Genomic DNA, 13,898 nt, shown 5'->3' with positions numbered 1-13,898 from the left:
GTACAATGGCATTTCCTTTGCTGAAACAAAGGAAGTTCTTTCCCCTTCATTCTTGCACTTCCCTTTTAATACAAAACATCCTTTGCATGCACATAGACATTTGAAAGGATTTTATGTTCAGGTCTGTGGTTGTCAAATTTGGCTTCAGGGTTTTGAACACGGATCTTGGAGAGGAAAGCTGTACAGAGCATTTAATTGTCTCTTGTGTTTGTTATGCTTTGGTTGTTTGATATTTTTAAAATTGAATTTATTATTAAGGGAACCTGTTCATTTTTTATTATTGCTAAGGTGAATGTGGGTTTATTAACAATTGCACTAGTGCATGGAATTTCTGATTCCTGGGAGTTACTCTGCCACACAGCCTCTTGCAGAAGAGCAAGGTGGGAGAGGCTGCTCACAGGTCAGCAGCAGCACAAGCAGCCTGTTTGCTCAGGGCTTTGGGAAGGATGTGCCAGGAGCAGGGCACGAGGCTGTGGGGGACACCTGGAGCACATTTCTGTGTCTGTAGAACCAGTCAGCAAGGTGGTGAAGAAATCAGGCCTTGTAAATCAGGTTCTACTGTAAAATACCCTTGTCCTGGTGGCATTTGTAGCCTCAAAAGATCTGCTGTGAGCATCGGTGACAAAAGCAGCTGTGGCTTCTGTCAGACCTGCAAGACCTTGATGGGGAAATGATGCTCTGCCTTCCTCAGCAGCAAGGGAAGAACTGCTCAGAGCCCTGCCTGAACCCACAGAAACTCCCAGCAGGGTGCAGGGGGGAGGCAATGAAATGTGGTGGTGAAAGCACAAAGCAGGGATAGTGAGACCTGCCTGCAAAAATGCTACACCCCATGTGATACTTCTAAACACTTTAATACTTCTCATTTTTGAGTAGAGCTTTCTGTCAAGTGGAAATTAATTCTCAAGTTGGAGAGCTGAGCAAGGCAGGCAGGTTTAATTTCAGCAAGAGATGGAGAGGGAGAAAGGGCGTTGGGTAGACAGCAGTCAGGAGTTTCACACCCGTTCTCACTGGGAGGCAGGAAGGAAGTGGAAAGTGGCAGGAGACAAAGGACAGCCTGAAGGTTAGAGAGAAGAGATAAATGGGGATTGTGAGAAATAACACAAGCAAAAAGGCTAATGATGTATTTATGTAAGGCAGGAAGGCTCAAATGGGGAGCAAAGCTCTGGCTTAGCTTTGACAAAGGTGACATGAGGGCCAGAATTTTCTAAATGCTGCCCAGGGGAGAGCAGGGGGCTGGGCTGTTACTGTGTGTGGATTTCTGCTGCATTGCGTGTTTAGTTCTTCAACAAATTTACACTTTAATGCAGTGATTGGCCCCAACTCTTTAGCAGTGCCTCCACATGCTGGCCCGAAGGCAGGCAGAGAGCACAAATTCAGGGTCACTTTAGCGATAATGTACCCAACGTGGGCTGTTGTACAAGAATACTTTGAAGCCGAGTGATACATCAGCACTTCTTTCAAGGAAATTGCCAAACGCCTTTATTACAACACTGCCCCTCGCTGCTGGCATTGCAGCCCTCCTGGTGTGCTAATAGGCACCAAAGACACTTCAACCACTTCGTCTTGATTTTATGTCTGCAACTGTGGAAGTTCTGATTGAGAATTTGGGCTCCTTTGCTTGCTCTCTGCGAGGGGACAGCGCCCTGAACATCCCTTGAGTCCTTGTTTAAGGACTTTGTCTCAGAAATGTGGCATTTCCACTGATATCTGCCTCCAAATACGAGGCCCAAGAATACCCACAAGTCCTTCCAGCCTGCCACACTACTTCGTGCTCCTCCTGCCGTCCCAATTACCGGGGAAAGGCGGCTCCGGGGGGCAGCGAGGCTGCGGAGCCGCCGTGGATGTGCCTGCGGGCCGGGCTGCCAGCTCCGCACGGCGGGCACGGCCCCGCTGGCGTGGGGCTGAGCCAGCCTGGGAGCATCCCTGGGAGAGTCCCTGGGAGAGTCCCTGGGAGCATCCCTGGGAGCATCCTTGGGAGCATCCCTGGGAGCATCGCTGCCGTCACCCCCCTGGGCTCGTGTTCGCCGAGGGGAAGGGGCTGGCAGTGTCTCAGCTGCGCGTGTGTATAAAATCCTCTTCTTTGCACGCTGTCACCGCAGTTTTGGGGGGTTTCAGGGCTCGGTTAGCGGCTGCCGCATCGCCCGGCGCGCCGTGCGGGACCGCGGGGTCGCGGTGCCGGAGGGGTCCCCGCTGCCGGCCCGGCGTGGGGCGGTGCGTGCAGGGACGCTCCCGCACCCCACGCCGCAGAGCGATCCCCCATCCCCGCCCCACGGAGCGCGCGTGGGGGGCAGAGCGCGGCCGCCCCCGCCCCGCCGGCGGCAGGTGGCCCCGACCCCCGCCGCGCCGCACGTCACTTCCTCGCAAACTTTTCCCGAGCTGCTCCCTCCGCTAAAGTTGCCGGCGGCGGCCGGCCGGGCCGGGGAGGGCGGCGGGGCCGGCCGGGCATGCCCGGCTCGCTGCGGCCGCCGGGGCACGGCCGGGCCGGCTCCGTTAGCGCGGGCGGCAGCCATGGCCCGCAGCCTGGACGGCATCGACCTGGCGGCGCTGCGGGTAAGCACGGGGGGCTGCGCCGGGGACCGCCCGGCATCGGGGCCGCCGGCCCCGCTCGTCGCCCCCGCGGCGTGTGCGGGGCTCACCCGGCGTGTGCGGGGCTTCACCCGCCTGTGCGGGGCTTCACCCGGCGTGTGCGGGGCTTCACCCGCGTGTGCGGGGCTTCACCCGCCTGCGCGGGGCTTCACCCGCGTGTGCGAGGCTTCACCCGCCTGTGCGAGGCTTCACCCCGCCTGTGCGAGGCTTCACCCCGCCTGTGCGGGGTTCACCCGCGTTCTTACCGCTTGCCGGGCGGGCTCCGCGCCTGGCGGCGGCGCGGGGACCGCGGCACACCCGCGGAGCGGCGGGCTCGGCGCGGCGATGCTGCGGTGCCCGCACGGGCAGCGCGGATGCCCGAGGGGCTCGGGCTGCAGCCTCGGGGCTCTCCCGGTGCCCCGAGGTCGCTCCCGTGGCTGGAGCGGGGGGCCCGCGGAGCGCTGCGCTGCCCGGCTGCGAGCGCTGCGCCGCGGAGGCTCCGTCGCCTGCCAGGGTGATAAATAATTCCTACCGACATCCCTAAAGATGTTGTGAATGCTCTGAAGAGAAAACAAATGTGAGACTAGGATCTTCTGGAAGAATAGATACGCGTGGCGGTTTGCTATTTGTGGCCTTTTTGTTGTTATTGAAGTTTGGGATCTTTTATGCCCGTCTCCGTCCCCCAGGCTAAAAAAGTCAGCGTTTACCTAGTTTGCTGTGAGTTTTTATTATTCTCCTCTTATGTTTTTAATGTAAGCAAAACTTTGGCCGTATTAAGCGCTGTGCTGTCAGTGTTTCACATCCACAAAGCGGTGACAGGGCTGTGTGTGATGCCCCCGAGTTCCACTCGCCCTTTTCACATAGGAGCTGACCGCTGAGCAGCCCGTCCAACCCAGCCAGGTCTTTTGTGGAGCGCTCTCGACAGAAGAGGAGGGAAGAGTTCAATTGTGGCAAAAAGCAGTCTTCCCCAGACAGTGAAACCAAAGCAAGCCACTTTCTAAAAATATCAGAGAAAAAAGAAAGAGGGCTGGGAGAAGCCTTTGCGATATTCACATGGTGAAGAGGGCGTTCAGACTGGAGGCAGAAAGAGGAAAAGCAGCAGGGACAGTAAAGTTAGGAAGGATGGCAAAAGGCTTCTGGCTAAGCAAGCAGAAGTTTTATCTGTCTCTGCTATGAGGTGAGGCAAAATAATGGAAGTTCTTCTTTGGGGCTTTAGCAGATGAATCTCATCTCGTTAAATAAATAAGGAAATAGTGTGAATTTGAAAAGGAGTCATTCTGCAAAGCAGACAGCAGGCTTTGTGACAGAACCATCTGATTCACAGCCTGCAAAGGCTGAGAGCACTGTGAGTGAGTGTCAGCCTTGACAGGGGAAGGGATAAATGTCTCGTTTTGGGAGAAAACCCTTGGAGCAAGTCAGCAGCCTTAGTTTGGGGTTTGTGCTAGGTAGGAAATGGGAGGCAGGTGAGGCTGAGCTGTGAATTATTTAAAGACAAGTGTCTTGCCTTTGCTGTGTCTGAGGTGTTCCTGGGGCCAGTGGGTGCTGCCTGGTGCTGTGCTCCAGCCTCCCAAGGTTGTAAGCGGGGTCATTTTCAAACTGAAATTGCCCTGCTCCCCTCCAGATGGGTGTTCACTAGGGCTCTCCCCTTTCCCTGGAAAGAAAGAGGGCTGTGGCTTCCTAGCACTGCTGGGATCACCAGGGCAGTCAGAGGCCAAAAAGCCCCTGAAGTCTGTGGACCAGAGGCCCTTGTGCTTCAGACACCTGGATCTTCTTTAGCTGCAGGGTGTGAGAAGTGCATTTTGGTCCCGCTCTTGCTCGTGTGCAGCTTTTCATTCTGCCTTTTAGAGGAATGGATGTGGCCTGGGTGCCTTTACCAGCAGCCTTGCTCTTGCTTTCTGAGGGTGCTGCAGGTGACTGGAGGGAAATCAAGGTGGCCACCATATGGTACAGGGTATGATGGTAATTAGCCTTAGAGTGATGAATGTTCAGGCCAGGATTTTGGCATCTTTCACAGGGCATCTAGCAACTGGGCAGGTGCTGGCTGGTGAAGGGTTGGCTGGACCACGGGCTTAAGTGTTAGCTGGGGGGAAGCACTACCCCAGGGATGATGTGTGACTCCAGCACAGTGAGGAAGGTGGCCCACTGTGAGCAGTGCCAGCAAACAAGGCAGTGCTGATATCCAAGCAAACAAAGGCAATCCAAGGACCAGAGCCCAGCTTAATATCCTTTATGACTCTTAACAAGGCTTGGCTCACTGTGGTGCCCTGATTAAAAGAAGAGAGATGGCCAAGTATTTGGCTGCACTCAGGCCTGTGGAGGCTTGAAGTGCTAATGCTCAATTTGCTAGCAAGGGCAGGATAGGATTTGTACTGTATTAACTTTAAGGCTAGTGTTTATTCAGATAATTGTTAGGGTCTTTCCTGGAGTGTCAGAAGCCTTTAGAAGCAAACTATTGGGATGCTGAAACAGAATTAAATTTTTTATTGAAAAGGAAATAGAAGCTAATTTTGAGGCACTTAAATTACTATATTTGCATTAAATAAGCTTAGAGAAGAAGAGTGAAGACAGCATACATTCAAGTGAGAGAAGCAGTTGGAAAGTCCAAGTTGAAAATGCAGTTTAGGTTCCCCTGGGTTTCTGAACACTCTGGGCACTTTTTAATTCAGCAATGCTGCTTTCTGCAGGACAGGTGGTGACTTAGTGTGCTGCTCGTGCTCCCCATGGAGTGCAGTAGATATTATGCATGGAAGCCCTTTACTGGGAGAGTTCCTCAGAGAGCTGCTGTGAGTTTCCCTGCCTGGACCATGAGCTGCCCACAGTTCTGTGCAGAGGCTGCACGTGAAGCAGAGGTTCTGCACCACCCACCAGTTGCTTTAGCAGTAGCAATGGTTCATTTGCTGACTTTAGCCCCACTGAAGTAAAGCATTTGTTTATATCCAGACTAGTCAAAACATAAAATGAAATGAGAAGAAAGCAAAGAAAACTTTAGTGAGATCCAGTCTTGTAGGCATTCTTACTCCTGTGCTTAAATCCATATGTGAGTGTTCCCATTGATTTCCTTTTTAGTGAGGGCTTTTGGAATTGGGGTTTAAGTTTAAAAGGCTTGCTGACTTGTTTTAAAATAAGAGACAGAGGAAAGAATAACACAGACTGACCTGCATGGGTCAGAAGTAAGTAATCTGATTTACACATTGCTTTTTTTTTAAAAAAAAAGGGAAAAGTCTTGTCAGATTGACAGTCTAGGAAGTTTATGATTAAAACTTATTTAACTTAAAACCAAATGAACTCATTAGTACTTTCAGCTGTGGAATTCTGGGCTGTGTTGCTCTGAAAGCTCTTGGCATTTATCATGACTGTTGTGCCAATAAAGGTAGAATCTGCTCAGAAAAAAAGCCTGTGTGTTTCTGCTGGAATTTTGCCAAGGTAAACATTTCCATATCAGATATGAATAAAGAATTACTTATATTAAAAGATTAACATATAAGTGGAGTGGAGAGTAGCTTGATACCTCTAAAAAAAAAGGATGTTTTGCAACCAGGGGCATAGAAATTGTACTTCTGAGATAATATTTTTCTGTATCACATCCCTCAGCAGTACCAATAGGCATTAACTGACATGATGGATTGCTGAAACAGATGTGGTAAAACTGACACATGGAGTTAATAATATTTTATATAAAATATATCACTCTCAGTGATACCGTGGCAAGAAATCAGCTGAGTGATAAATGGCTTAGCCAGAAACCAAGAAACTGATCTCTTGAGCTCTGAATGGTTTTAAATAAATGGCTGAAGTGAGTTTTAACTGCAGCACCAGATTTTTTAATGCACTCAGTCGTTCAGGAGAGAGCATTGCCCATGCCTTGCAGCAAGATGGGCTGCCTGCACCTGAGGGGCTGCAGCATGCTGCAGAAAAACCTTGTGCAGTGCTTGGTGTTAGAGCAACTGGTGCTGTAGCACAAGGTAGAAATTGGTTCATGTGGAATGGTAGACTGATCACCTGACTCATTAATCTCTTATGTAAATTAACAGCAATCTAGTTTGGGTTCAAAGCCAAGAGTTCAATACCACAGACAAATCCACTTCGTTATGTTTGCAGAGCAGGAGAGTTGAGTGTTCTCAGCCTGCCTGTAAGTTAAGCTTGCCTGGTTTGGTACATTTCCCTTCACTAAGGTAACTAGGCTCAGGTGCTTTATATTGTCATTTTTTCAATTCTGCTCTTCAGGTTTTTTCCTTTGTTGCATTGCTCATACCAAGTGTTTCACAGCAGAGGACAGCAGCTCAGCCTCAGGCTAGCTCAGTGTGGTAAGGCTTAGGAGCCTGGAGTTTTTCCTTATTCTACTGTAAGCTGAGGCTGCAGTTTAATTCTAGTATTTTTCACATGCTTTCATTTATTTATTGTATTTGCTGCAATACCATCCTGCCAATCTTCACCGAGTTGTTTTGTTTAGTGTTTTGTGAAACTTGACTGAAAATTTAAATACTAATGCATTTCTTGCCCTGTGATTTGGCAATTTCCCTTTAGTGTGTAACACAGATCATTAGGAGATGTGCCTGGGATATTCCATTTTGATGGTGTACAATTACTTTCTGTTATGAAGTGGTTGCTCTAATCCAAATAACATTATTTCTTCTGCTTTTTGCAGGACCCTGCGGGAATATTTGAACTGGTGCAAGTTGTTGGAAATGGGACATATGGACAAGTCTACAAGGTTTGGGTCCCTCTTTAATTTAGGATGCTGTTCTTGATAAAGCTGTATTACCTAAAGCAGAAGTGAGCACCATTTAAGAAGGTGGACAATTGTTCCAGTAATAGCCTGGTTCTCCTTGCTCTCTTTTCTGCATAATACAAAATGTACTACCTGTGAAATTCCATGGCCCTTCCTTCGGTCCTGTTTTCATGTCCCTTTGCTGCCACAGGTCACATAAACAGCTTTTGTACTAACTTTCCTCTGCCCTGTTCTTATTTTCTCTTATTTAAAAGGTGTCTGGTCGAAATTTGCATCAGTTATGGCTAAATTTGGCCTGGATTGGGTGAAGTTCAAAACTCAGAGGTGTCAATTAGCCCTGCTCTGCAGGAGGCAATGAAGTCTTTGATTTCTGTCATTAGCTGTCACATTGCTGTGCCACTGTGGTATCAAAGCAGAGCCACCAAACAAGAAAATGCAACAATTAACATTGCCACAGCGCAGTGCTCTGTGCACCATGCACAGCCTACTTTAGTTATAACAACAAGCCTAGAAAAGTGTTCTTTCACTGTGAAGCCTTCCCTAAAAGTGATTTAAGAAGAGGAAATAGTTGTGATTAAATAGAGAACCAAGATTCCATTTCAAGAACAAAGGCAGAGGAAGGACAAGGCCATGCTGCTGAACCCTTGGAGGTGCAGCAGAAGAGTAGTGGCACTGGAATAAATCTGTCTGGTGCTGCTTCTCCCCCAGGTCCCACTGCTGGCAAGGCCCTGCTTGGCAAGTCCTTGTGTGTGTGCAGGCTTTTGGTGTCCATCCTCTGGTGGCAGACCTGCTGTAATCACATTTTACTTCCCCTTTGAAGCTATAGGCTCTGGAAAAAGCTTTATAGGAGCAATTCTGGGAAGTCTCTCTTTTCCATGCTACCTTTTTTTTTGTTATTATTTTTATGTCAGAAGCAGGATTTTTCTCATGTAACTCTTTGTGGTGGTGAAATCTGTGTTGTTTCTGAGATTGTCATTCAGATACTGCTTTTAATACTACTGAATTAAAAATACATGCTCAGGGGTTCACATGGACAGATTAGAACCCAAGAGAGATTTAGAGGTGCTGTTGTTTTTTACCTGTAAAAAGATCCCAAACATCCTGAATGTTCTGTGAAATAGTTGACTTTTTGTGTGTGTGTGTGTGTGTCTGGATTAATTTTTATATTGGGAAAGAAAAATTTTAAATCTAGTCATCCTTTATGAATGTTGAGTATGAATCAGCTACTTAATCATGGAAGAAGCAGGAAGGAGCAACATAGTTTGCTTCTCTGCTGCAAAACAAAATGTTTTGAGCCATCATGTAGCTCATTAGAATGTTAGTTGCCAAAACGTGCAGGGAATATTGACAGTGACAATTTAAAATTGTCCCCAGAGGCTGCTCTCCACTGAGCATGTGAGAGAGCAGGGTCTGACAGCTCTGGGAATGGAGTGATGGTTTCAGTCCCTGCTCATTCTGCACCAGGACTGGCAGGGACACCTGAGGAAGGCACTGAGAGAAGGGGTCTCAGAGGGCTGGGGGCACTGAGGGGAGCTTTGTGCACATCCATCCTGCACTGGAGCAGTGAGGGGCTGTGTGACCCCAGCTCTGTGCAGGCCCACCCTAACTGAGGTGACACAAAAGGTTAAACTTTGGTCAGACAGGCACAGTGAGCAGTGGGGCTTCTGCTGGGGCTGGAGCTGCTCTCAGAGCACGGAGGGGAAGCTGATGGTGCCAGCCAGGCTGGACAGATGCAAAATGCACATTCCACACTCAGCATCAGCAATTTTCACACAGCCCAAAGCCTCAGTGTGTTTGGAAATCCTCCTGCAGACGCTGAGCACCACCTGGAAGTTCTCAGGTGTTGTCTGGTGGTATCTCCCTGGTGCTGGCCTTGCACCCAGAGCAAATGTGTTTTCTCAGAAGGACAGCTGCAATGGGACTGCTGCTGCTGCAGTGGCTGTGAGGGGTCAGGCTCATAGTCACTTTTCTTTTTAACTTCCGTGTACTATGTCCTGTGATCTATAAAATGCTAGAATTCATTAATTCACTGATAGAGTGAATGAATGGAATTCTGGAATAATTTTGCAGTTTGTCTGGTATAGGCTTGTGATTATAAATATTTAAGTTATAAAGTAGTCTCTCTTGTCCATATACTTTACTCATATCGTTACAGCACGTTTTTATTCTCCTGAGGTGTTAGATTCTTACGTACATTCAGAAACTATGCATAGTAATTTGTACATCATCAAAGAGAAACTTATTTCAGGCTAAATAAATTATATATTCAGGATCACTAAGTTGCTTTGTTGGCTCTGAAGATGATTCATATTTTAATATATGTAACTCTATAAAAATGAAAATAAAATTTTGAGGATTCATCATTAGATTTAGAAAACCATGTTTAACAAATTTATTGAAGGAGAGCATTATTCATACTGAATTATTCCAGTTCCACTTCAGGGTCTTTTAAAATGAAATGGAAGAGGTATGAATTGTACAGATAACAATGCTAGAGCTGAGTAGAAACGTTATAAAGATTTGTGTAGAATAGCTGACTAAAAGCCAGCAGATATTTTTGACAACTTATAAAGTAGTAGGACATAAATATGCCAGTACTGGTAACTTCTACCTTGCAAAGTGTGAATTAGATGTGAAAAAAAAATGGCACCCAGAATTCATGAAACTTAGGCTTCGTTACCTCCTGAAATTACAGGTGAGCTTTTCAGTTAATTCCTGGTTTCCCTGTGCTGGAATCCAAAGAACAATCCTGTGTAAGAGGTAATTTAGAATAATGCCACGGGAGGTGGTAGCACAGTGTTCCCTGAGAGGGAAAACTGAAAGGAGTTGGAAATAGTGCAATTGCTGGTGGCTGGGGGGCACTGACTCAGTGTTGAGGAGCTGAAGGTCAGGTTGTGTCCAGTCTCTGCAGCACCTCCATGGAATGCATTTGGGAAAGATAAGTTTCTGAACATCCCATGCACTACTTCTGGCAAGATCTGTCATCCCCCTGCCTGCTCTCCAGGCCAGGGCTGAAAATGGCTGTTCAGGCATGAGCACTTGCTCTCCCAGGATGAGGGGCAGCATTTTTGAGTGTTTCTAGAGCTGCTGAGGATTGAGGACCTTCAGCCAGCAGAGCAGTGTTTGGTGTCCTGTGCCTGCCAGTGTCACCTGGGAGGAAGCGAGACGGCTGAAGGTGGCACTGGGACGTCCCGGGGATCTCGGAGCCACGGCTCTGCTGTGAGTTCTTTGCCTGTTTCCATCTCCCTCGGGGCTGTGGGGTGGCCCTGGGGTGCTGGGCAGTGCTGCCCCATCACCCCTGTGCCCAGCAGGCGAGTGCTGCTTGGGCTCGGGTGTTCAGTAAGAACTAAACTCCAAGTTTGGGGAAAGTGAAATATTTTTTTCAAAGACTTCTGCTGTTAGTTTCATAATCTTTGATGAGAGGTGTTCCTTCCATAGCAGCCTGTTAATGCATTTTCTATGCTCCTATTTTTGATGCAGGGTCATTTTTCTGTTGAGGAAATGGGGAAAGGGCGGTATGGGGGCAGCTGAAGGGGTTGCCATTTTTGAAGTGTTTGGGTCACAGGATTCTTCCTGAGCTCTGAAAGAGGGAGACTCTGAGTTTATGGCTGCTCTGTTGTTTTGGTTGTCAAGATGAAGAGGAATTGTTCCTATCCTTCTCATTCAGCCATGCTCTGAGAGTCCCCATCCTTCTGAAGCTTTCATGGGCCAAGTGAGGTCAGCAGTGGTGTTTTCTGATGCCAAGAGGCACCTGACTGGGGCTTTTGTCTTCTTTATTTTTAGTGATCTGGATCAGCCTTCTCCTGGGCTTGCCAGTTTCCAGTGGCCTAGGGAAAGAGAGGCCAGTGTCTTTGGATAGTTCCAGGGGCTGATGTTTTTTGGCACATGATCTTGGAGGCTGTGATAAACCCTGACAGATTTGCAGCTACTGTGTGTGCAAAATGGTTTTATCTTTAATGGAGGCTGAGGGCACAGGGAACCTGAGAGAGGTGCTCTGGTTTGGAGCTATGGGAGTCAAGAGGGAAGATGAGGATTCCCAGTAATGCAGCTGATTCAGAGGCAGCAGTGCTGCTGCTGAGGCTTAGCAGGGCTGGAAGCAGCCCTGCCTTCCTGTAGTGACTCTGCAGAGATAATATTTTTATTTCTCTGCGGTCACGTAAGACTCAGGATACAAAAAGGAAGCAGGTCTAAGTAAGGAAGTGTATGGGGTTTTGGTTGTTTTTTTTGGGTTTTTTTTAAACACAGTTGCTTCTTGGCATTGAATCGTGCTTCAATTGCTGACTTGAGTTATGAGTTACTTTGCTGCTGATGTAGAGTGGCAGGAGTGCAAAGCATAAATACAATTTTCAGTTTATCTTAATTTGAAAGTCTGTTAAGTTCTTTGTATTCCATTTCACTGAATAACTGGCTGATGTAATTGAGCTGGGAGTGGTGGAGGGAAGGAACATGGGGAGTTTTGAGACTGGGTAGTGTGTGGAAAGAATCACCTGACCATGCTAAGTTATAATCTGTGGACTCTACTGAAAACCTTAATTAATGGTAGCACCTGAAGGTTAAATATAAGAAACATTCCAATTATTTTAAGTATAATCCAGATGGTAAATGTGTATAAACTGAAAACTTTAAAACCATCCCTTCTTGTGGGTGAGTCAGAAGTAGCCACTTTCCAAAGATTATGTCTTGGGGCTGAAATGCAATTTCAGAGTCTCCAAAGTACTGCAGAGATGTTAAAAAATGACACATGATCTCAGGTTGTTTTGTTGTTATTTGTAGTGAGTTACAGTTTTCAAGCTAATCTTAGTCTTCAAGGCACTGAGATTTTGATGAGTCAAGGAGGGAAATAAGTTGTAATCTATAGAAATGACAATGTGCTACCCTCTGTTTCGTTAGCAGTTGGTAAAAGTGCTTGTTAGTCTATTTGCTTTATTTTGGTTCTTGGTAGTGATGCCTTTTTCTTGCTCCTAAAATTAAGAGCCAGACATGGTTAAGGGATGAAGGGTTTTTACTTTGGTAAGGATCCGTATGGTGCAACAGTTCATCAAGGTGGAATACACTGAAATGCACACACACACACAGAGTAGATCACATTTACAATTTTACAGACCTTGCAAATTAGCATATCTAATGAAGATGTCCCAATGAGAGGCTTGAATAGGTAGTGTGACAGGTCCCTTATTCTAAGGTATTCCCTCCTAGACAAGCCTAATCCTAGTTTGCAGGAGGTGTTCTAGAGGGGCCGTGGTCTCTCAGGGTAGCACAGGGCTTTCCAGCCTCCAGCTGTGATGGTTGATATCCTTGGGATGGTTGATCTCTCTTTGGGATGGTTGATCTCCTGCCCTAGCAGAACATCAGGACTGTGCTGAGATACCAGTTAAAAAGAGTTAAGAGTGTGCATGCTAAGAGTATGAGAATACATAAAAGGTATAGAAAAAAAAAAAAAAGGCAAAATCCATCATGGCAGCAGTGGAAGAGCTGATTATCTCATCCACATGAAAAACTTGTTAATTACAGCAGGCAGCAGTGTATAAAGTCACTGCCAACAGTGCATGGGATGGAGTCAGCAGCTCATTGCACCTTATTGCACATTATTTGTTTGCACAAGCAGATCCTTGTGCAAACAAATAATGGGGATTTTCTGATGCTCCTGGCCACAGGGATCTCTCCCAGGAGTACATCTGAATTTAGTATGTGCTGCTGCCATTGTAACGAGATACGAAATGCTCTTGTGCTTATGGATGGGTTGCCTTGAAAACTGTAGCATGTAGGGCTGCAATACCAGTTACACACTAGAGAGTTGGGGTTTTGGTATTTAACTTCTTCACTTGAAGTCTGCATACTACCCCAGGTGTGTTTCTTCATCTTCTCTCAGTTGTCTGCAAATCCTAAACACACTCCCATAAATGTCTCCATGCCTTTCTTATTGCTTCCATACCACAATTGTCCTTTTCCTTCCCCATCAGAATGGGTGTGGAGTTGGTACCTTTGATACAAGGAGGGCAAACTGTGCCTTGGGCTGTGTCAGCAAGAGCCTAGCAAGCAAATCACGGGATGTGATTATTTTCCATGGTCTTGTTAGGCCACACTTGGAATGCTGTGTCCCATCCTTGCTCCCTCAGTTCCAGAGAGATGTTGAGAAAACAGAGAGGATTCAACAAGAGGCAAGCAAAACATTTAGTGGGTTGAAGAAAGAAAGGCTGAAGGAATTGGATTTTTTCAACCCTGGGAAGAAAAGGCTGAGGACAGTCCAGTCACAGTTTTCAAGTGCTTCAGTGATGGTTTAGTACAGGGGTGCAGAGGGCAAATGGGTTGTTCAGGAGAAATTCCATTTGGTTGTGAGAAAAAAAAAAAATCATCAGTACTTTGAGGATGAATTATCACTGGAATGGGTTTCTCACGGAGGTTGTGGAATCACCCTTGCTGGAAATATCCAAGACTGTTTGACACTGGCTTGGTTAATGTCACCTAAGTCCCTGCTTTTAACAGAAGATGGGATCATGTGTTCTTCCAAGCTCAGTTTTGAGTTCAAGACATATCTACTATCAACCCAGCCTATTAGAGTGTGAATTACTAACTTAGAGGATACAAAAACACCTCCACTTCTATA

At 47.0% G+C, this 13,898-nt stretch overlaps 1 protein-coding gene across 2 annotated transcripts in view; it reads left to right on the top strand.

Annotated features, from left to right (window-relative positions):
* Window positions 1-2,442: 2,442 nt before the first annotated feature.
* NRK (Nik related kinase) overlaps window positions 2,443-13,898 on the top strand; it is a 90,409-nt gene continuing 78,953 nt past the window's right edge. For both annotated transcript variants that reach the window (XM_077786512.1, XM_031504785.2), the window contains exons 1-2: window positions 2,443-2,550; window positions 7,211-7,276. In XM_077786512.1, the coding sequence (XP_077642638.1) occupies window positions 2,509-2,550; window positions 7,211-7,276 (108 nt within the window). In that variant the 5' untranslated portion in view covers window positions 2,443-2,508. The remainder of the gene's footprint in view (window positions 2,551-7,210; window positions 7,277-13,898) is intronic.

The sequence above is a fragment of the Lonchura striata genome, chromosome 14 (genome assembly GCF_046129695.1).
Source record: "Lonchura striata isolate bLonStr1 chromosome 14, bLonStr1.mat, whole genome shotgun sequence".
NCBI lineage: Eukaryota > Metazoa > Chordata > Aves > Passeriformes > Estrildidae > Lonchura > Lonchura striata.
Note: the sequence above shows the minus strand (reverse complement) of the source record. Positions and strands in the feature narration are given on the sequence as shown.